This window comes from Prionailurus viverrinus, chromosome B2, assembly GCF_022837055.1.
Source record: "Prionailurus viverrinus isolate Anna chromosome B2, UM_Priviv_1.0, whole genome shotgun sequence".
NCBI lineage: Eukaryota > Metazoa > Chordata > Mammalia > Carnivora > Felidae > Prionailurus > Prionailurus viverrinus.
This window is the reverse complement of record NC_062565.1, coordinates 107,631,476-107,656,184: the sequence shown is the minus strand read 5'-3', so window position 1 is coordinate 107,656,184 and position 24,709 is coordinate 107,631,476. Positions and strand designations below refer to the sequence as shown.

The 24,709-nt window shown below is 37.5% G+C and overlaps 1 protein-coding gene across 5 annotated transcripts in view; it reads left to right on the top strand.

The window, feature by feature from the left end:
* MCM9 (minichromosome maintenance 9 homologous recombination repair factor) overlaps window positions 1–24,709 on the top strand; it is a 117,855-nt gene that overhangs the window by 1,632 nt on the left and 91,514 nt on the right. For all 5 annotated transcript variants that reach the window (XR_007152116.1, XM_047858404.1, XM_047858405.1 and 2 more), the window contains exons 2-7: window positions 1,911–2,229; window positions 11,344–11,660; window positions 13,109–13,190; window positions 17,990–18,190; window positions 21,842–21,967; window positions 23,392–23,511. Coding sequence is in view for 4 of the 5 variants with exons in the window: in XM_047858404.1 (XP_047714360.1) it covers window positions 1,926–2,229; window positions 11,344–11,660; window positions 13,109–13,190; window positions 17,990–18,190; window positions 21,842–21,967; window positions 23,392–23,511 (1,150 nt within the window). In the remaining variant the exon portion in view is untranslated. The remainder of the gene's footprint in view (window positions 1–1,910; window positions 2,230–11,343; window positions 11,661–13,108; window positions 13,191–17,989; window positions 18,191–21,841; window positions 21,968–23,391; window positions 23,512–24,709) is intronic.

Below are 24,709 nucleotides of genomic sequence, written 5' to 3'. Positions count from 1 at the left end.
GGTTCCCAGAAAAAGCAAAATAATGCTAATAAATAGCATTGTAACACATAGTTAGGATGCTAAAATGTGAACTTCATAAGTTGTCTTTTATCATCTTTCTGTTTGTTGAACCGAGTACAATAAATGTTGGTTAAATAAGTCAAAGTACATTTGTCCTCCAGTACTGTTTCCAAACCAAATAAGATTTTCTTAGATGATCAATTTCAACAGTTTATCTTAACTGCCCATTGCCATGTCTGGGATTGTCACCCCGTTGAAATTTAATACTTCTCTTCTTTGTGCTCCTATTCATATTGTATTTTTACCACTATCAGAGCACTGTTTCATTTGGTTCCCTGAGGGCATTGAGGATCTTTTATTGTGCTTTTTATTTCCCAGCATGGTACCGTGAACATGATAGATATCTGCCTGTATACATGAACTTGGAATGGGGGTAGGCCCTTTTAATCTGTAGATACGAATTTTCAAAAAAATACATTGCCGGGGAATGTGATAGGTGAAGTAATGTAATATAGTGTATTTATTTTCAGTCCTAGTTATTCATCATTTAAAGATCAATTTTCCTTTCCTCAGTTTAATTATGTACTTTCTTTATACTCTTGATAGCTGTTTTTGCTGAGGCCAGTACGTTTCCTAGGTTAGAAAGAGAAAATAGGAAACAAATTAACCTCAAAATGTAAATTTCTTTTTAAATTTTTTAACGTTTATTTATTTTTGAGACAGAGCATGAACAGGGGAGGGGCAGAGAGAGAGGGAGACACAGAATCTGAAACAGGCCCCAGGCTCTGAGCTGTCAGCACAGAGCCCGACACGGGGCTCGAACTCACGGACTGTGAGATCATGACCTGAGCCGAAGTCGGACGCTTAACTGACTGAGCCACCCAGGTGCCCCCAAAATGTAAATTTCTAAAGCGAATCTGTTAACTATTCAAGTCAGAACTAGCAATCCACGGGGGCACCTGGGTGGCTCAGTTGGTTAAGTGTCTGACTTTAGCTCAGGTCCGATCTCGCACTTTGTGAGTTGGAGCCTCGAATTGGGCTCTGTGCTGACTGCTCAGAGCCTGGAGCCTGCTTTGGATTGTGTCTTCCCCACCCCTCCCTCATTCTTTCTCCCTCAAAAATAAATAAACATTAGAAAATTTTTAAAAACCCTGGTTATCCATGTATGTTCCATTTATGTAGCCGAATACACATGAATATGGTGTGTGTGTGATAAGAGAGAAGGATACATTATTTATATGAATAAAACCTAGAACCAGGGCACATGCAAAAAAAACTCTACCAGAAGTAACTTTAGCCAGAAGACTACTATTTAAGATATACTTGAGAGCAAATGTATATACAAATTGTGGTTAAAGAAAAGGGAAGGCCTTTTACCATAGAGTTAATAAGAGATAGTTTGGGGAAAAGATACAGGAAAGGCTTTGGACCATTTTGGATTTCAGTAATCAGTACCAACATAATTCTTTAGTTAGGTTTAGCTTCACTTTCTCAAAAAATACATTTACTAAGTGACTATAACAAGTAATTCCAATCTAATTAAGATTTTAATTTTTTTTTTAATTTTTGTTTTTAACCTTTATTTATTTTTGAGACAGAGACAGAGCATGAATGGGGGAGGGTCAGAGAGAGGGAGACAAAGAATCTGAAACAGGCTCCAGGCTCTGAGCTGTCAGCACAGAGCCTGACTCAGGGCTCGAACTCACGGACTGTGAGATCACGACCTGAGCCGAAGTCGGACGCTCAACCGACTGAGCCACCCAGGCGCCCCTTAAGATTTTAATTTGAATAATATTTTGAGTTTATAGTGTGACCCAAAGTCAGGATGATTTACAACCAATCGTTTTTGTTGAACTTGTGTTTAAGTCTGCAATACCAAAGGTATAATACGGTCCTTTCTTTTTCTTTAGTCACCTAGATTCAAGATGAATAGTGATCAAGTTACACTGGTTGGTCAAGTGTTTGAATCCTATGTTTCGGAATACCATAAGAATGATATTCTTCTAATCTTGAAGGAAAGAGATGAAGATGCTCATTACCCAGTTGTGGTTAATGCCATGACCCTTTTTGAGACCAACATGGAACTTGGGGAGTATTTCAACACATTCCCCAATGAAGTACTAACAGTTTTTGATAGCGCTCTGCGAAGATCAGCGTTGACAATTCTCCAGTCCCTTTCTCAGCCTGAGGGTGCCTCTATGAAGCAGAATCTTCATGCCAGGATATCAGGTGAATCACTTAAGGATTTTACTGCCATGTTATCCTCTAGGAACATTTTGAGAAATCCCAACACATACTGAATTCAGAGCACTAAGAATTAAATAAGAACATCAGTTGATCTTTATACTTAAAAATATATCTATTGTGTAGTTGATGGTCAGTTTCAGAGCAGAATATTGATTTTATACTGGATATTAGAAGGCTGGGGTACTAGCCATTCCATTCAAGGGGAAAGAGAATGTGTGGAGACAACAGTATGGTAGTGTGCACATATATACATGTGGATATGTGTGTATAAAATTATAATTCAAAGCAGCCTTACGAGCTTATGTGACTGCTAACAAAAGAATTGATAATACAAAGAATTAGAAAAGTAGTAGATTACATCTAGTGATCTTCAAAACTATTTTAGGAAATTTATTATTTTTATATATCAAGTTTACCACTATACTGGCCACCCATTAGGCACTCAACTTTTGTTGAATGAATGGCAGATTAAGTATCTTAATTTTTAAGAATCAGCCCCTGGTGGCAAAGCTGTATCTTTGAATCACTGTAGTCTGTGATTAAGCTGGAGAACACACGTACCATTTGTTTAAAAATAAGTACTTTATAGTACATTTCAAAAAGGTGGGGATTTATAATCAACAAAAATGCTTGCTGTGATTGGAAAGAGATGAGTCAGTATGGTAGAAATCTTTGGAGAAAATAAGATTTCCCCCAAGGAGCATGCATTTGATTTAATTGAAAAAAATAGTATTTTATCTAGAATAAAATTATGAATATTATACATCTTTATGCATCAGCACACTAGATAATCTCTTGGTAGGTTCAAGAACAAATGTTTCCTTATAATAATGTTGCGAAAAGATTGTTAGAAGAGGCTTTAATGTTACTGAAATATATTTAGGAATGGTTTTAGGCTGTCCTTACATTCAGATGTTTTTCCATGCTCAGTTTAAATACCAAAATTTTGTCTGCCTAGGTGGGTGACCCTATTGGTTTCTGATAAATTAGCCTGTTGTTTTTTGTTTTTTTTTTTTCTAGTTCTCTGAAAAAGTAAATTGCAAATTATGTTACTACCATGGTAGCATTCCTTCTACAAACGTATCATGTGTAGGCATTTGCTAGTCTCTTGGGAAACCATAATACTATGGTATAGCTCCTCATCTAAAGGAGTTCAAGGCTGTAGAGGAGATAGCTGTATAGTCAAATATTCACCAAATGGTGTCTGTATGCTCAAAGATACATGCCTAAGTACATATTAAACATAATTGTAAAGGAGTTTAATGGCAGCTATTATGTGATGCATGCCTCATTTAAGGTGTGTGCAAGATATATTAGTTCATAGAACAGGGAGCGAATTCTCAGAGATTCACTGGAGATTTCAAGAGGAGAAGGTAAGGCAAGGATAGAGGTGTCCCAAGCAGAATGAACCAGAGATGGAAATAGAGTGGTTTTAAGTATATTGCGGCTTCATCTTGGACTCCAGGCAAGGCATTTGATTATGAAAACATAGGTTGCCTCTGTGGTTCAGACTCCTTAGGAACCTAAGACATTTTCCAGTTTGTTTTTCTAGGATATGCATTGCTCTTTATCTTCTGGGATTTTTATTAGCCTACAGTTTACTTGCTATTTCCAGTGGTTTTGATGAAAGGTCTCCTAATACAAAGATAACATCAAAGTAAATGAGAAGGAAAAAATAGCATTCAGTGTTATTTAAAGTAGTGGTTCCCAAACATTTATGGCAATTGGAATCAACTGTAGGGCTTGTTAAAGCACTGATTGCGGGGCGCCTGGGTGGCGCAGTCGGTTAAGCGTCCGACTTCAGCCAGGTCAGGATCTCGCGGCCGGTGAGTTCGAGCCCCGCGTCAGACTCTGGGCTGATGGCTCAGAGCCTGGAGCCTGTTTCCGATTCTGTGTCTCCCTCTCTCTCTGCCCCTCCCCCGATCATGCTCTGTCTCTCCCTGTCCCAAAAATGAATAAATGTTGAAAAAAAAAAAATTAAAAAAAAAAAAAAGCGCTGATTGCTAGGCCACACCCACAGAGTTTCTAATTGAGGAGGTCTGGCCTGGGGCCCAAGAATTTACATTTCTAACAGATCCCAGGTGATGCTGATGCTACTGTTTGGGGAACTGCAAGCTGAAAACCAGGGACCTGAAGTAATTGATATGGACTTCTCTCTTGCACAGAGAGGGACCTATCGCTGTCTATTTCCAAAATTTCTTTTTGTTCTTTCTCACTGAATTCGTCAGAGAATGGTAAAGGTTTTTGTGTTACTTAGTAACACATACAGATACATATGTTATACCTAACTTGTATAGTTACTTGGTAACATATATAGTAAGACAGGAAGATGAAAATAAATTGTCATTTCTGTCCAAACACCATCTCTTAGCACCTTTTTAGCACTAAGATTTTGCTTGTGTATGGTCAGTTTGGCTTAACATCATATTGCCTTTATAAGTTTATTTAAAAATTATAATCTGTAATGAAAAGAATCTGAAGATGAAATATACTCACCTTTATTATCTTCTTCTTAAAATAATAGTTACTTTACTATACAAAATAACCACTTAATCTGCCATATTTTGAACAAATTTGCTCAGAATTTCTAAAAAAAAGCAAACAGGCACCATATACATGATTCAGTAAATGTAAACTGCTCTTTTGTTTCCGATGTAAGAACATTAAAGATTACGTATTGCCCGGTATTATAAAAGTATAGAAGATAATTGAAAGCTAATTTTCTTAGAAAATTTAGTTGTAATCTTTACATAGTTTTTTCTTCAGAGATGTTGTAATTGTGTTAGACATAGCTGTAGGAAATTCACTCATCCTGGCTGCACTTGTAGAGGAATACAGAAAAGGTTGGGTTGGCATATGCGGGATGCTTAGAAGTGAGCCCTGCTTCCCTCTAATATTCCCTGTGTAGTATCTCTCCAGTACATCTCCTTATGCTGACTGAAATAAAACCAGTTTGTGTAGACTTATCATGAGGCCTGGGTTATCATTTACAAGGAATGGAAGGTGTCTCTGGATTCTTCCTTTTTACTCTTCCTGACGGAAGATTTCTCTAGACATGAAAGGCATTGTTTATATAATGGTGCATTCATTTGACCATTTTGCTTACATATTCCATTTGTGTGAGTGTGCATGTGTTAGCCTGGACTTAGGGAAATTTTCTTGTGGAAGCGAAAACGCGAATGCAGTCTTCATGGCTGAGTGAACTGGGGAGAGTTTGCCAGACCAAGTAAAGTGCCTAAGGAAAGGTACAGAGGTAAGAAGCCCTTGTATGCACCACAAAATTCAAGCGTTTTGTTCTGGACTGGGAGATTTGAGGCCATATATGGTAAAGGTGAGGCAAGAGAGAGAGAGGGAAAGCCCATTCCCCCTTCTCTTCTATTCACTAATTTTCTCCTTATTGAAAAGTGCTTATTAAAGCACTGGGTTGGGCACAGGGGTGTGAAAAGGATCTCAAGAAGTGACTGTCCCCTCCACATATAGAATGGTTAAGAAACAACGCAGAGCAATAGGAGATTAAGACCCTAAATGAGTGGTACAGTCAGTAAGTGATTATGAATGTCACTGTCATGTTGTTACAGCATTTGGAAGAGATCGTCTTGAATGTGATGTAGGACCAGGGGCCCGAGTAGGACATGCTAGAGGTTAGGGCATTACTGTTAAATTAGAGGAGGGGAGGGAAATTTAGTGACTGTTGCCACAGTGTAAGTTCCTTCTGTTCTTAGAGGGAATCGTATGCAAGTCAGTAGAATTATGGGATGGAAGATTTAAGTCAGTTCTTAAGGGTTAAATGTTGAGAAAGATATGGACCCTCTCCAGCAGGTGCAGGTATGTGTATATACATAACATTTTGCCTGAATTTCAAGAAGTTTAGAGCTTTCCTGAAGTCCAGCCATGTCCCCTAATCCGGAACCTTGATTTACGTGAGGTCAGTTAGGATGTTGTAAGTGACCAAGGTAGGGAGGTGGGTAAACCATATGCTATGAAGTCAGTCACCCGGTCAGGCCAAACCCCCCCGGGGAGCATGGAATCTGTGGGAGTGTGGTAGGGGGTGAGAGGGATGACCGTGAATCCTTTTTGGCAGTTATATCTGAATTTTCTCTCTCGGGTTTTGCTCATTTTGTAGAAGGAAAAAGACTTGTCTTTCAACTCTGTGTCCCCCTTCATTCTCCATGCACTCTTCCTTTTCACAAGTAAATGTTCTGACAGAATTCATTCCTTCTTCCGTTCATCCTTTTACTTTCTTTACTTTTACTTCCACCACACAGGAGCCACCCTCACCAGCCTTGCTAGTGACAGTCTCATGGTCAAACTGAGGGTCACTTTTCAGTATTTCTCTTCCTTTATTTCCCTGCTGGGTTTGGTACAGTTGACTCCTCCCACCTTACGAAATTCCAGCCTTGGTCCCACTTGGCAGCACCCTCTTGCCCTTTCCTTTCTCTCTGGCTGTGGCCTCTCTCCTTCCTCTTTGGAGCCTCTTCCTTTACCTGAACCGTACGTGCTAGGTTCAGATGTGGCCGTATTCTCCTGGATCCTGCACTCTCATAGGGTGGCCCCTGTTTCTGGACCTGAGCTTCAGCTGCCACCTACGTAGAAACAAATACCACCTCTACATTTTTTCTCAATTTTAGCCAAAATCTGTCTCTCAAGCTCTGTATCCAGATATCACCATGCTTATCAGAGGTTTCACACTAGATATTTTCTTGCTAATTCAGTGTATCAAAAAGTGTACTTAGGATTTTTCTCTACTCTGTGTCCCACTCCAAGTGAAAATGGTATTTCCTTATTTATTCTTTCAGTAGATATTTACTGTTTGATTACTGTGTGCCTTGCAGAATTCCCTGTTAAGGGAACCAGAGAACTGGGAGTCACTCTACATTTCACCTTCTTCCTGATCCCTTATCTCTACATATCTCAAAGTCAACATAGTATCCTTAATATCTCTCCTATCTACCCCCTCCTTCCTAGTCTTGCCATTCATCTTTCTTTCAAGTATATTTTGAACATTTACTGTTTAGAAAGCATGGTGAATAAAATCTACCTCTGTCCTGTTCCTGTGGAATTTATATTCAAGTGTGGAAGCATAATAATTATTTTATTTAAATTGCAATAAGTGGAGTGAAAGAGAGGAACAGTGTGTTAAAGCTCATAAAAAAGAAAATTCAACCTGAGGTGGGTTAAGGAAAGATTTTATTTAGAAAAGGATATTTAAGCTGATCTTTTAAGGAGGAAAAATGAAAATATCACGTATAAGAACTAACATTTGAATAGTGTTTGCTCGGGGCACCTGAGTAACTCAGTGGATTAAGCATCCAACTTTGGCTCAGGTCATGATCTCACAGTTTGTGGGTTTGAGCCCCCTGTAGGGCTCTGTGCTGACAGCTCAGAGCCTATAGCCTGCTTCGGATTCTGTGTCTCCCTGTCTCTATGCCCCTCCCCTGCTCACACTCTGTCTCTCAAAAATAAATAATAAATAGTGTTTGCTATATGCAAGGTACTGTCCTAAGAAACGTCACATATATGAATTACGTTAGTCTTATGACCCTGTGAGGTAGGTTTTGTTGTTATTGCCATTTTACAGAAGGGAAATCTGAAAGGTTATATAATTTGGGCCAAGATCACACAGCTAGTAGGTAATAGAGCTGTGACTTAAACCCATGTAGTCTGATTCCAGAATCTGTTTTCTCAACTTCTATATTGCTTCTTAGTGTGGACTCTTTTGAGGATCAGAGTTGGGAGGAGAGTGTTGAGGCAAAGGGGACACTATATGTGAATGTTTGAGTGCTTAGAGGGCTTGGTATGAGAGGAAAGCCTTGTAGTCCAGTCCAGACTTGGTTCCTTATTCTTAGATCTGTGGGCAGCCATGGAAAGGTTATAAGAAGAGGAGATTTGGACTTAGGCGTTCTTTATTTCTTTCCTGGATTACTGTAGAAGCAATGGAGGGTATGATGTTTTATTCTTCTATTCTAAGGTGCTATTTACAGTAAGATACTGTCAAATTAAAGATTGCTTTCTAGGAGAAAACTATAATAAAATTACATTTACTTTTGTTTTCAGACCAAAATTTGTTTGTAAGCCAGAAATAGCAAATATCTATCTAAATAACTGTGTAAGACTTCATCAGCTACATGTGACGTTAGCATATGAAATATCCAAAGAGTCTGATAAATTATACTGGGCAGTCTATAGTTTTCCTCGGTATTCTGCAGTTATGAAAGAAATCAGAGTGATACAACACTTCCCATAACTAGTTCTTGTGATCTTAGTTTTCCTTCTGTATCTCTCCTAGAGTTTTAATATATTGATATTAAATATATTGATAGTTTTAATATATTGATAATATAATTTATACTGAGCAGTTTGCATCTGAAGCAGAACTAGAATGAGTAGAAATAGGATGCAAAATGATATCTTTTAGGGGCCATGGAAGAGAGAATGGATACTAAAAAAATCTAAGGAGTTATTAAAATGAGTTTTCTTAATCCATTTTTTCTATTCTTTTTACCTTGCTCATAATTGTTGGTAGATTTTGTTTACACTTCATGAAGGAAATTGGATTAATAATCCTATTTCCCACTTGAATAATACTATTTTCCTGTCCTCTGTATACTTACATTAGAGAACACTAGTGACTTTTTGCAAACACAGAAATAACACTATTTCAAAAAATATATTTAACCATATGACCCAGCAATTCCACTCCTAGGTATATGCCCAAGAAAATTGAAAACAGATAAACAGAAACTTGCACATTAATGTTTGTAGCAGTATTATAATAGCCCGAAAGTGTAAACAACCCAAATGTTTATCATTTGATGAATGGATAAACAAAATGTGGTATAGCCATACAATGGAATATTTAGCCATAAAAGGTAATGAAGTACAGATACATGTTACAACATAAATGAGTCTTGGAAATACTATGCTTAAGTGAAAGAAGTGACACGCAAGAGGCCACTTATTTATGATTCCATTTATATGGAATATCCAGAGTAGATTTACCATAGAGACAGCAGCTTAGTGGTTGACAGAGGCTAGGGGTAAGGGAATGGGGAGTGATTGCTAATGGGTACAGGCTTTCTTTTTGAAGTGATAAAAATATTCTAGAATTAGATAGTGGTGATGGTTGTACAACTTTGTGAATATGCTAATAACCACTGACTTATACACTTTAAAAGAGTAAATGTGAGTTTTATTCTTATCTTTATCTTTATCTCAGTTTTGAAAAAAGTATTCATGTGGGGAGCAAAACAAAAGTAACTGAGAATCTGTAAAGCAGTGTTAAGGGTTGCCATAATATACATTCATTCTAGTTAAGGCCAAATAAGAAGGGAAATCTCCACATAGTCATTTCTTTCTTAACATTAGGGTATAAACTAAAAAAGGACATGGTACTTCCAAAATGTAAGCAATGTAGACATGAGAACAAGACCTGTTTTAAATGAGAAGCTTTGGTTGTTGGTATGGCTTTTACCTGGTTGTAACTAGAAATATCTGTATGTTCTTGGTAGCTCGACATTTAGCTATACACAGCTGAATTAACAGATGCCTGAAATCAACAATGAGAAATAGCATGCATATTTTTTTTTAATGGATAAAATACCTACTTTGATCCAGCTCCAACTTCTCTGTCTATTCCTGCCCATAGAATAGCACACTTGTCAGCTCTGGGGTCAGCCTTGGACAGAAAAAGGAGTTATAGTGGCAAATGTTGGCAGTACCTGCCTTGTTTATACAATATACAGTATACATAGAGTCTCAGCCAGCAGCAGAGAAAATTTAAGTCTATAGAGTTGTAACCTGTAACACCAGATTAATGTAACCTGGTGCCTTAAGCGTACATACAGTTCATATAACTCATTGCCTTTTTTGTTGTTGTTGTTAATTTCATACTTCCCAAACTACCTCATTATTATCATCAATTGGCTTTCAGAGTAGATCTGTCAACAGGGAGAAAGTGTGCTGACCATAGAAACCTAAAGCATAATCATAGCTATTACGGTTATTTCTCATGACTTGACAAATCCTATAGATCCATCTTCAGTGTGCACATTTTCCAGATTTCAGAGCTGCTGAATTCTGAAGACCATTGGGCATGAACCAGTGGACCATTGGGCATGAACCAGTGTAACAAATGCTACCTTGGTAAACCTGTTAGAAGGCAGTCTGTTAGAAGGCAGCCTTTGACCATCACAGCTAGCATCTCTCTACTCCAGTGATGTATGGCAGCCAAACATAGAATGGGCCTTTCTGCCTAAGAATTTTCCTTGGCATTTTGAATCTTTTAAGCTGCCTGTTGATTAATGGTGAAAAACACAAGTTTTTAAAAGGATAAACCGATGCTGTAGGTAAACCTTGAGGTAATTCAAGGCTTGGAAACAGATTTGTGTATTAATAAATTCTGAACCTAACTAAAAAAGGCAGTACCCTTCTAACACTGTAGGACTCTGGTCATTATGCTGCCTTCCCCTTATCACTCAGCTTTGTAGTTTACTCGGTCATCTATTGATTTTATGTGTCACAGGTGGTAGTATATTCTTTACTGAATGAGGTTATAATTACATAATGTATTTAGATTCTACTGAGATAGCCCTCTTATGAGAATCAATCCTTTTTTTAAAATCCTGGTTATTATGTCATCTGGATATGTACTTTTAAACTTTTTTTTTTTTTTCAACGTTTATTTATTTTTGGGACAGAGAGAGACAGCATGAACGGGCGAGGGGCAGAGAGAGAGGGAGACACAGATTCGGAAACAGGCTCCAGGCTCTGAGCCATCTGCCCAGAGCCTGACGCGGGGCTCGAACTCACGGACCGCGAGATCGTGACCTGGCTGAAGTCGGACGCTTAACCAACTGCGCCACCCAGGCGCCCCTGGATATGTACTTTTAAAAAGAGTCCACTGATCATTGTTATTTAAAATGATCTTTTTCTGTTTTCTTAATTGAATTGATCTGATTTTTTTCTGAAGTAAAACTCAAAATTTTTTTTTCTGAAGTTATACCTTCTACTCCAGGAAATATGAGAGGAATATATTCCATAGAGTCAAATCCCAAGACATAAGTTGATGTGGTTTTTTTTGTTGTTTTTCTCCATCAGGGTTGCCCGTTTGTCCTGAGCTGGTGAGGGAGCACATCCCTAAAACCAAGGATGTGGGACACTTTTTATCTGTCACTGGGACAGTGATTCGAACAAGTGTGGTGAAGATCCTGGAGTTTGAGCGGGATTACATGTGTAACAAATGCAAGCATGTATTTGTGGTCAAGGCTGACTTTGAGCTGTACTATACCTTCTGCCGGCCGTCCTCCTGTCCCAGCTCGGAAAGCTGTGATTCTTCAAAATTCACTTGCCTCTCAGGCTTATCTTCATCTCCAACCAGGTGTAGAGATTATCAGGAAATCAAAATTCAAGAGCAGGTAAATGATCAAAGAAATGAGAGAAATCACAACTTTGAAGAAGGTTTTTTTTTTTTTCAGCAGTGGTCAAATTACCAAGAGTGGGGAACACATGAAGGATTACAAATGGGATTTGTGTTATCACACAGTATGGTTGCACATGTACCAGGATATAGTCTTTAGAGACCATGCAGTAATCATCTCTGTATAGAGAGCATTGGTATATGGCACCCAAACATGAGAATGGCCCTTTCTGCCTAAGAATTTTCTTTGGCATTTTGTAGCTTTTAAGCTGCCTGTTGATTAATGGTGAAAACATAAGTTTTTTAAAGGGTAAAACGATGTTGTAGGTAAACCTTGAGGTAATTCAAGGCTTGGAAACAGATTTGTGTGTTAATAAATTCTGAACCTAACTAACAAAGGCAGTAGCCTTCTAACACTGTAGGACTCTGGTCATTATGCTGCCTTCCCTTTATCACTCAGCTTTGTGGTTTACTCGGTCATCTATTGATTTTATGTGTCGCAGGTGGTAGTATATTTAACATAATTAATAATTATGTTAAAATTAAGGGAATATTTAAGAAGTTCAAACTAGTTGTATTTAAGGGATAGGAGAAAAATTAAATGGTTTTAAGTGGTTGTTAAACATTGGAGTATTCAGGATTTGAGGTTTAGGCCCAATTTTATTTGCTGTGTCAAATGAGGTATATATACATAGACACTCTTTAATATGGGACAGTGTGCCAGGTTTTCCTTGCCGCTGAAACACAAAGGTATATTCAGTGTCAAGGATTCAAACTCCTGTCTTTCTATATACCATTCTTAACATGTGACCTCTATTAGGGTTCTCTATAATCTAAGATGGTAGTTACAACTCTTTCACCACTGTATACTAGTCAGACAGCAGGAAAAGGGAGGGACGGGTAACAGCACCAGCCAAGTCTCCATTCAAGTTGACCTCTTTGAAGTCTAAGGCATGTCTACTCATTTCATTGGCCAGAGCTTAGCCATATGACCATATTCCATGTGCAGGGGAGCCTAGGAAATAGTCTTTTTACTGGGTACATGTCCATGTGAAATAAAACCAGAGTTTTGTCACTAAGGAATGATCAAAGGAACAGAGTGATTTGCCCAGGTCTTAGGACTAAAGGTCAGGAAAGAACTGCATGTCTTTTGTAGGTAAATAACTTTGGTATTATGTTTAATAGGTGGAGCATGTATTTATTTTGAGCATTCACAAGGTAGATTATATTTGGAGACATTTTCCATATTGGTGTTTTTATTTTACTCTAGTGAGTTTATAAACAGATAGTAGGTACAATTTTCAAGAAAACTTTATAAATCCCCATCACAATTAAATTGTATGATAATACCAGGGAAATAGAAACAGTAATTCAAGAACTGCTAGGCTTCTGAATACTTAGCATGTATTTAAGCATACTTAGTATGTGTTTCCTTTTCCTTGCTAGGTTCAAAGGCTATCTGTTGGAAGTATTCCACGATCTATGAAGGTTATCCTGGAAGATGACCTAGTAGACAGTTGTAAATCTGGTAAGAATTTTTGCTGGCTTTTATAAGAGGTCCTAAAATATTGACTAGGAAAAAGCCATTTTTTATTTCCACCTGAACACTGCGAAGTTCAGTGTGGAGGCTTAATTGCTCACCTTGAGAACAGAAACTGGCATGGAGGTGGGAGGTGATACACAGCAGGAAAAAAGCTATAGCTTAGTCCAGTCCAGCCACTGTTTTATAAATGAAGAATCTGACTTGCCCAAGGTCACATGGAGAGTTAAGTGGCAGAACTAGAACATGAACCCAGATCCACTGACTTTTCGTCCAGGAGTCTCTTCAGCCCATTCTTGCTTAACAGTAGCAAATTGTAGTGGCTTTAGTGGATCAGACAGTATGACTCTGTCAGATACTACTGTACTCTTACTGGTATCTAGAAGAAAGGAGGTGATTGTTCCTCTCTCCTCTGTGCTGGTGACACCACAGTAGGAGTCACATTGATTTTGTCCTCTGAGGGTTCTTGGTGTTTCCGTTGGCCACTTGCCCAAATTGAGAAGGAATTTGAAACCATGCTGAAAGAACTGTGGGTGTTTAGCATGAAGAAGCCTTAGGAAGGACGTGACAGCTCACTTTTCGTTAATTGGAAAGCTGTCATACAGAAATAGAATTATAGTTAGAGGAGATTACTATTGAGTTTGAGCAGTCTGAAGCTCCAGGAAGGTAGATTTTATCAGACGATGGTTTCTTTTCTCAGTGACAGTCAAGCAGAGGGTGTACAACATCTGTTAGTGACTTAGGCCTCATGATGGCCATTGATCTGGTTGATCTGAAGTGTTCCAGGCAAATCAAAGACAACCTCAGAGCTATTTTGGAAATTGGAGGACTTCACAGGGGTTGTTGCGATGTCATTCTTGGTTATATTTTGATCTTGAGGCTAACCAGACAGCTCCTAAGCTCTTTTTTGCCCCATCTGAAATCATCTTGCCCCTCTTATTCTGCTCAATGGGGAGCCTGGGAAGAATCAAACTTAAACATATTAGTGGGAGGGCAAGGATTAATACTGGCCCACATGTGTAGAATGGAAGTGTTCTACATTAAAATTTAAAATTACTGTATTTACAAAAAAAATGGTAGGGAAGAGTTTTATTGGAAAAATTAAGATGTTAGGAGGTTTTGTAAGTCAGTATTGCTCAAGAGAGTAAATATTATTTTCTTTAGTAACTACATTTAAGTATCATGAGATGTTCTTAATAAAATTTGATATGTTTTTTTAAACAAATGTATTATTCTACATATGTAATGCAAAAAGAAAGAAGGAGAATAAAGGGGATTGTTTTCAACTGTTAGTAGGGGCTAGGGCTGTAAAATTTACATGGCCCTGTCAGCTAAAGGTAGAGATCTCAGAAGCAGACTGCATTCAAATGTATAATCTAACAGTTTTAATCAAAACCTTTTTCTCTAACCGAAGTAACTGATGTTTTCCGTATTTTGGCACCAGTATCCTTATCTATCCTAATCCCTCACTGTCTCTTCTTCCCAGAACTGACAGGCACTAAAATCTCTAGTATACAGTTTAAAAGTCTTTTGGACTTACAGACTTTCAATCCCAAAAAAAGGTTGTCCTAGTCAGCTTCTCTGAGGCTTCTCCTTCCAGCCCTAGAAAAGGCAGGTGGCAACCTGTCTCCCTAAAAGTCAGCAGCTCTGCTCCCTACACACATTCCTAGGCCTTGACCAGACTTTTGCCTGTGAGAACGACACAAGATTATTCTTTCTCTTTCCTCTTCTTATTCCAAATAACTTAAAAACTGTTGCTTTTACTGTTTGCCTAGCGATTTCCACTTGCTATTTAACATTTAAGTTACATTGAAAGTGGGCCAAAAAATGGAAATGGTTGGTAAACCTTAGCCTGGTGTCAAAAATTGTTTCTTGATTCACCTCAACATTCCCTGCTTTAAGTATTTCCTGTTCTCACTCATACCTTAATCTTACTCACCCTTAATCTCAATAGAAAACATATAACACAAGTGTATCCCCTGGACAGAAACAAGTATATCTGACCTCTTATTCCACATCCTTGTTCTCCCCTACCAGACAGATCAAAAGTGCTTCATTTCTGCAAATTCCACCATTTCTCTTTTTCTTTAACCCTAGATATCTCCAGATGCTTCATGTATAAAATATTTACTGAACTGCCATTTCATTAAAATTATAAGGCAAACACTATGGAAATAGAAGAGTTCAGTATCTAGAGTCAAGAATATTTCTTTATTGGGGCACCTGGGTGGCCCAGTCGGTTAAGTGTCTGACTCTTGATTTCGGCTCAGGTCATGATCTCACAGTTTGTGAGTTTAAGTCCCGTGTCAGGCTCCATACCTACAATGCAGAGGAGACTGTTTGGGATATTCTCTCTCCCTCTCTCTCCACGCCCCACCCCAAAATAAATAAATAAATACTTTAAAAACCCTCTTTAAAAAAAAATGTTTTCATGCAGTTCATCTAAACTGAATTCTTTCTGCCCTGAAAAAACCTGAAGCTATTTTTCTTTCACATGTCACTAACAATAATGGATGGAAGCAGTCTGTCAGCAGCTCTTTTTTCATTTATCCATAGCTACAAATCTCTGTGGGAATGAAAAGATATATGGCATAATCCTTGCCCTTGAGGAATATACAGTCTGGTTGGGAACCCCAGATTGACACATGCAGAGTAATAAAGTTGGAGTTTGTGTCCTGAGAACTGCCAGTGCAGTGGGAGGTCAGACATGGGTCTGGTTGGGGGTGGCTGCAGTGGGAAATAAGCTGCAGAAGACAGCAGCACAAAGAGCTGGGATTGTAGAAAGTAAGAGCTTGAGCCTCCTGACAATAACACTGTTTGTAATTTTTATTGTGGGAAAACTTAAGTATAATAACAAGGTTTCGTATAATAGCTAATATTTGCCAGTTGAGCACTTCCTGTATTTTAGATATTGTATGAAGTAATTTATAAACGTTATCTAACTTAATTTTCACTGTTGTTCTGAGATATAAATGTAACTATTCCCATTTTTCTAGGTCAAAATATAGGCTCAGCAAAGTTAGGTAATTTGCCCAAGGACGTAGCCAGTGAGTGGTGGAGCTGGAATTTGAATCCAAATTGGGCAAAATCAGTGCTCTTGGCCGTTCTTCAGTATTCCACATTTTCCACATTGTCACTGCTTAGTGAAATCGGGTTACTTATGGGTGCAGTATCTAAAAGTTAAGTTCCTTGTTTGACTAATTTAGGAACAATCTAAGCATAATCTATTAAAATGACCACAGTAAAGGACTGTTCCAAGTGCTCATACAAAGTTGCCCCAGTCATTTTCATCTAAAAATTGAGGGCAGACAGTATAGTAAATGATCATTTCTTGACTGGGTTTGAAAAACATCCAAGCCGTGGTTTAGGAAGGCTCTTGAAAACGTGTTTTCACCATTTATTATGAAGTTGCCTTTGGCTAGAAATATGCTCTCTATTCTGTAATTGCTGCTACCAGTTCCATGCATTTAGCATTTACAGAACATTTTTCTTCAGAAAATCAAAAGCTCTGCAGATTACACATTACACATTGAAATTTAGAGAGTAAAAGGCATTTTGCATGAGCAAATACCGTATATTTGACACAGGCTTAGATATGAAGACTTGCCAGTTAGTTCAGAGACACTATTTGTTGAGCAAGTTATAAATACCACCAGATTGGTTTGGGGTATGTCCAACATCTTATATTCAACAAGATTTTGAGGACTAGGATTATCTTCTATTCTTCTGGTCCCCTTTTCTCCAGTACCAGAATACTGAATTCCAACCATTCATTCATGTATACCTGTTAATTGATGCATTGAATTGTATGTAATAATCCAGATGTCAGTGTTTGGAGAATATGCCTATCAACTACCCAAGGCCTGTTAGGAATATCTGTAAAAGTTTAATATTCTTCTCACCAGGAATGGGAGTTTCCTCAGGTGGGAAGGAACCAACCAAGAAGGAATAAGCAGGGTTGTATCTTGTGTTTTCATAGTTTAGGGAAAAGGGCTTTGAAGTGTAACAGTAATATCCTCATTTCTTAGTTCGTTCCTCTTTTTTTTTTTAAGTCAGTAGGTAAAATATTAATATGGTAAGTAAAAATTAGTATCTAGGAAATTAAAGCTAGTGTTAGTTATCACAAGATTGTCTCCTTTCCTGACACCAGATTGATGATAGTTTCACCTTTTAGCTGCAGTTCCCACCTGTTCTTTAAATGAGAACTATATGGTTAGGGATTCTGAGAAGATGAACATTTTGCCCAATATAATGATGAATAAATCATCCAGTAAACTGTTTTCCCAGTGAAGGGTAATAATTTGGTGTGATTATTATGTAGCAGATTCACAAAAAGAAAAATGCTCACTTTAGCTTTTAGCCATGCAGATACAAGTGCCTGTAAAAAAAAAAAAAAAAGAAGAAAAGAAAGAAAAAAGTACGAAATCTGTGGTGTTCTTTTGGCTTCAAATTGTTTTCTGGATGAGTGTTTACCACTCTAAACTTGGTAGGAAAGTGGTTTATTTCTTTCTCTTTTTAAAAAATTTTTATTTATATTGAGAAAGAGCGGGGGAAAAGAGAACATCCTAAGCAGGCTTTACGCTCAGCAGGGGCTCAATACAGTGCGGGAACTCGGGACTGTGAGATCGTGACCTAAGCCAAAATCAGAAGCTGGTCGGACACTTAACCACCTGAGAGTGGTTAACCCAAGAGTGGTTTATTTCTTATTTCTGGTTGTCATGCAAGTCTGTGCCCAGCAAGCAGTGTGGTACTACTGGACTTTGCTGCTACGTGGTGCTCTTTCCTAGGCGATGACCTCACTATTTATGGAGTCGTAATGCAACGGTGGAAGCCCTTCCAGCAAGATGTACGCTGTGAAGTGGAGATAGTCCTGAAAGCCAATTATGTCCAAGTAAATAATGAGCAGTCTACAGGGATCATCATGGATGAGGAGGTCCAAAAGGAATTTGAAGATTTTTGGGAATCCTATAAGAGTGATCCCTTTGCAGGTTTGTGATTAAGGGTATAAAGCTGATAATTATTAATGGCATTTCATTCAGTAGTTAAATATAAAGTCTGTGGTCAGGAGGCAGCCTTACATGCTGCATAACTCAATGGCTGAATTCAAAGGGTAGTAGCATTCGTCAGTACTTCTAGCTATAATTTCCCTTTGTGCTCTTTTCTCGTGTAGTCTTTTCTATTTAGAGATCTTCCTGGAAAATCAAGGCTGAGTTAATTACAAGAAATTTTCCGTTTCTATTCTTTTAGACATCTCTTATACTGCCAGTTTTCTCCCTTTTTCACCAAATACACAGTTCCTCCGTAAGTAGGCAAAACTCACTTTATTATGAATCCTCATCCTAATAAAGCCTTATTTCTTTTCTGATGTCCCTTAGATAATTAAGACAACTTCATGCTATTTTAGCTGAAGATTTTTAAATATGCATTAAGTAGAAAGAGATGATGAGAGATAGAAAGATGCAAAAATAAGCTTTGTCATCACTGTAAACACTTATGACTGTGACGTTAAAATATAATTACATTGACTAAAACATCACACAAGCCTTTGGGTTCATAGAGTATTTTTTATTTAAAAATTCCAAAAGTATAAAACACCAATTAAACCTTCAAATGTCTGTTTGCATTCTTCCTTGGGGGCATCTTCTGAGAAAAATAAACTGAAGCCAGTGATAGACTATTTCTAATAAACTTCACCTCAAATCTCATACATATTGATTACTTTATTCTTAAGTCACATACTGGACAGATACCATTTCACAAAATAGAATTCTTATTTGCCTAACTTTAGGCAGTTTGCTTTTGTTTTGTGGGATGATTTTTTTTTTTTTGCTTCTGCATATAGCATGTAATGTAGTGGCTCCCGATCATTCTTTTACCGGATCTGTACAGAAAGAACTTAAATTCTCCACATTGTGGCTTTAGGAAGCAAGCCCTATAAGAAGTATTTTTAAATGAATTTTTTTAATTTGAAATGGTTTCTTAGGATCAGGTCCTTAAAAAAATCCGTAACTCTTTCTTGGACCACAGTCATTTCTTATTAATCGCAGTGCCACAGCTCAGCTCTTCCTGTAACAGTGAAGGAAGGGCATCATACAGCGCTCTATAACCAGACCATGAGAAGTGATTTGTGCTGGTGATTAAAAAGAGTCTATTTTAATCAGAAGGTTATGGATATACAATTTATTTACTAGATAAGAGGAAGAAGTAAATATGACATTGTGAGAAACGGGAAGACAGAAAATGAGGCAACATTTTTTTTTAGTCTGAATGGATTCTGCTTAGTTTCCTAAGTACCAGTACACTGTATTTTACCATTTCAAAGTGTAAGTGTGCTAGTTGAGGGCATGAAGAGAGGGAAGTGTATCCAGAAGGGTGTCTTCATTTTGCTAGTCTAAAGCCAAAGATTCCCTCGGAGGTGGATCTGCTTCATTAAGACCTCATACTGTGGGTATGGTCTAGGAGGAGCTGAAGGCTTTATTCTAGTCTGTAGTAACTTCAGGGATCCTCAAGAGCCTGGTGCTTAGATGCTGGGTAGAAACCAAGATATAGGGATTGGGGTCTCTGGGGCCCAAGCTGAGGTGACTCCGTTATCTTAGATCTAAGAGGTTCTCTTCATCAGGGTAATGGAGAGCCATGCCACAAGAGTGGGGTAATTGGCTGTAGACACACTATTAACATGGTCTAGAACCAGAAATTTGGGAGGGAGATAGGTTTGTGGGTAGTATTCACTGTAATCAATTTTCTTCCATGATTCAGCCATGGGAGCATCTATTGCCATGATTCAAGGAACTTCAGACAACAAATTTAAGGGAATCGTTCTTTCCCTTTATTTTTCTCTGGTACTTCAGACCTGTCTTTATAGTATACCTTTTGTGTTAACTACATTGTGAGGAAATCTTGAGATCAGAAATAAGCACAAATAATACAGGTAATATAACAGTTTAACAGTTAAGTGTGTCAGGCGTTGTTTGTTCTGTGTGCTATACACTTACTGATTCCTTTGATCCTCAACACTTCTATGAGATACCATTATCATCTCCATTTTACAGATAAGGAATAGAAGCAGAGAGGCTAAGAAACTTGCCCAGGTCAGGTGGGTAGTAAGTAATAGCACTGGGATGTGAATCCAGGCATTTGACCCCAGAGCCTGTGCTCCTCACCACCGTGGGATAGGTTTTGCATCAGCACATCAATCACCGAATCCACATTTATTCAGAAGTGGCACTTTAGGTTTTGGTGTAGGAGTCTCCCAGGTCAGTCTGCCTGCTCTGAAACCTACCTGTTGGGGCTATTCCTTCTTTCTTTGTATGTGTAATCTCTAGACTCTGGTCAGAATTTATCTATATGCTATAAGGTCTTGTTTGCTTAGATCTCAAACCTTTCTTCATCTTTTTTCTCTGGGTTTTCTACCTCAGGAAAGGGAGGAATTCCCTCTAGCAGTTAATGAGCCCCCTTCCAGGATTTACTAATTCTGTTTTCTGATCCCCATTTTACTAAAAGGTTTTCTTTCTTCACCATTCCTGCCATCCCAGGTCATATCACCCTACCTTAATTGCCACTGGATCAATTTTGATATGTTACAAAAAGCGGCCTTTGTGTATAGGGCCATAAATTGTGGAGGAAGCCTTTCCTCTCCCTTCATGCTTTGGCAGAAAAGCTTCTGGAACTGGAATAATCAGCTAAAGGAGTACTTACACAATTATTTTCCTCGTCAGAAGACCTACCTCTGAAACAGGAGTACAAACATGGAAATCCTGAAACATACATATTAGTTTCCAGCCTGTAGACATACAGCGTACCATCACGGTAGTGAATTCCACACAAGACAAGCTGAGGACAAGCTTGTTAGGATGTCATAGGTTCTGAGAGCCCCTGGTGGTTGATTATGCCAGTCATCAAATAACATACCTACTTTACTTATAGGTGGGATAGGCAGATTCTCAGATTTGGTGTTTTGACATTTCTCAAAACAGAAACTCAAACGTGATATTCTTTTATTTAAAGCACATGATCAGGAGAATCCAAGACTTCCGGCTTGAATTGCTAGAATTATAGTTTATAATGATCTTTTAAATACTCTGATACCCTTATTCTAGGTAAAACAGACTTTACCAAACTTTTCAGAGTAAATGCTGAATTGACTTCTAGGGTGGATTGATTTTACTTCTCTTACACCTCTGCAGAAGCTCCATGAGCCCCAGGTACTTCTTGTATTTAAAGATTACTGGCTCCTACAATCTGACTTCTTGTTTGAGTTCAAGTACCTTCATTTTATTTAGGCAGTGGAGTAGTTTTACTCAAATTACTACACAGAAAGTGTAGTTAAAGGGATAATGTTGGCTTAATAAGGGAGTAAAGGAGATTCCTTTCTGTCCCTTGCAAAGTATGATAAATTCATGGAAACTTAAGCTATGAAAATAAAAAGCAAGGAATGAAAAGCAGACTTTTCATATCATGGCATTAGTAAAAGAAGGCATTTTACAACCAAGTCAAAGTTATTCACTCCTTTTAGGCATTTGGAAATGGTCCTCATGGATCATTTTAGATGGCAGAGTATGTTCATAGGAAGTTGGAAGGGAAATTTCAGATGGGGTTTCTTGAAAACTGTTGGTAATATCTGATCTTGCTGCCTTTCCTAGGAAGGAATGAAATATTGGCCAGCTTGTGCCCTCAAGTTTTTGGGATGTATCTAGTGAAGCTTGCTGTGGCCATGGTGCTGGCTGGTGGGATTCAAAGGACTGATGCTACAGGAACACGGGTCAGAGGTTAGTACCTACTTAAAACGGAGTAATATTAATACATACAAGGTGAGAAGCTAGAATTTTTCTTTGAATAAAAATTGCTTGTTGAGCTTTATTTTCTAACCATAATCTTTCAACCCTAATGACAGTCAGTTGTCTATCTAATACTTCATCGCCAGTATCTGTATATCAAAAGGTAATTTCTAGAATTCCAAAGACTAAAAGAAATCTTTTAAGTTTTTTTGATGAATATATATTTTTGCTCTAACCTATAAGGGTGCCACAAAATAAAATCTTTACATTTTGATTACTATGTTTTCATTGGATCCCCAGTCTTTCTTCAAGAGGAAAAGATTAGAAATAATGCTTTTTAATATCTCCAAGTCAGTGTCTCTCCATCTGTGACTGTCAGTGTTTCTCTCAGACTGCTGCTTGCAATCATCTGCCTGCTGGTTCCCCTTCTGCCGGTAGGTAGCAAATGTGCAGTCTGCCCTGAGGTGCTGCTGGAGGTCACACGTTCAAGCAAAGATTACTCTAAGTATATAATTATGTTCAAATGGCAAAAAGCTCTTTTGCAGCTAACACATTTAACTGACCTGAATCTGGCATAGAGTAGGTGTATTATGGCCCTCACATAGGCCACATGAGAGTCATAATAACCAAAGACTAAAAGGACATTGTTCATATATAAGGCCATTAATAAGAATTCTAAAACCACATGGTACAATATAGGATAGTATAATAACGTGTGTATGTATTCTATGTTTTGATCACCTACTATTTGCAAGGCACTCTGCTAAATGTGGAGCTTAAATAGGGAGTTTCCTATTAATATATTTAGGAAATACTTGAATATTTCTGGATAAATTTTTTTGATCACTGAGACAGTACATTCCACAGGGTAGTCACATACTCATTTATGTTACATTTGAAAATAAGTACTTTGAGATATTAAAATTTTCATTAAATGAAAACATCTTCACTTAACTGTTGTAATCATAAGTGATACTTATAAAGCACTTATAAAGTCTTGAACACTTAAAAATATTTAAATAAAAATGGAATAAAATACCTGTATGGCTTGTATGGAAAGATTTAATCGAGTAGTTTGTTATTTAAAAATAGATTAAATAAAATCAGCAACTTTAGAAGCCAAAAATGTCTTAAATGTCAAACATACGCCTAAACATCTGGAAATAGCACAAAGTCTATTAATTTAGATATTAAATGTCACATTCAGAAATCACTTAAAGATTGTTATTTTATGATAGTTAACCTAATTTTTAAGGATATCTAGTTAAATCCTTCCTTAAGTGACCTTAAGTATACAGCAAAACATAAAACACAAATCACGATGGCATTCCACGTGGACCATTTTCCTTTTGATTAATTATACTTATTCATGGGTCCTTTCATAGAAATTTAAAACTTTATTAACTTTTTTCTAGGTGAATCTCATCTTTTATTGGTTGGGGATCCTGGCACAGGGAAATCTCAATTCCTCAAGTATGCAGCAAAGATTACACCGAGATCTGTGCTCACAACAGGGATTGGATCTACTAGTGCAGGTATTTTACTTGACAATTTCAATTAGTTTAACCTTATTACAGATGCTAACACAGTGGGTTTTTTCTTATGAAAAAGTACCTTAAGTAGGACAAATTGCAAGCTAATTCTTGAGTTACTGCCCAAAATGGAAATATGTAGCAGTACTTTTGTAGCTCTGAGAAGATATTTTAAAAGCTCCACCTTCACTTAAAGTTATTTTCCTAAAATTCATCCCATATATCTTTTTGCATCTGAGTTTTGAAAGATCCTATTTGATTGGGGGGAAAAAACACAACGTTGAGATAAATGGGAGAAATCTCACTTTACAAAAGTAGATCAGTGGCATAGAGCTTGAGGCATTTTTGTGCTCTTAGATCTCATGGGCAACAGTAGATCCTACTGAAAATTCTTAGGTAGGAAATTTGTCTTAATATGTGGAAAGCATACTTTCATCATTACAACATGGAGCTTCACTCATGTTATAATGATTCTTCAACAAGTACATACAAAAGTTTTTTCAAATAGAATGTCAAGATTTGATTATAAAGTAACTTTAGGAAAAATTTTTAAAAATGTTTTGATGCCATTTTGTACTTTATACTGTTTTGATTTAGGAAATAGCTCTCCTGTCCTTCTGTTATAGGCTCTTGGTTTCACACATTTTACAATATTATTTGCTACCTGTTAAGGGAAGCCTAATGTCCATGGTCTGTGCTGAAATTTCTTAGGAGAAATTATACTATAAAACATCATAAAGCAGCAAAAGCTGTTTTAATGGTCCTACATAATGAGAGCCCCATTCTAAGGGGCTCTCAGATTTTGAAATATAACTGATTAGTACATTAAGCATTGATGAGAAGGGATCTGTAAATTGAGAGGCATAAACAAGGTGCAGCATACTGGAAAGGGTAGTAAGCAAGAATACATAAAGAACACTTTATGTGCATTTAAAACTTCCTATGACCCGGTGTTCTAGAATCCTGTATAAAATGATATCAATAACAAACAAATAAAAGTGTTTGCCAAGTAATTATGTGGAATGTTTCCTAAGTTAATTGTATAGAGTACCAAGAAATGAGTCCAAGCTATCTGCTAGGCTACTAGTAATTTCAGAATATTTGGACAGTTTTCAAGTGAATGGCTGCTGATTCACACTACACTAGCACTTTTCCCTCTTTTACTATTATTATTTTTAATATTTGTTTATTTTTGAGAGGG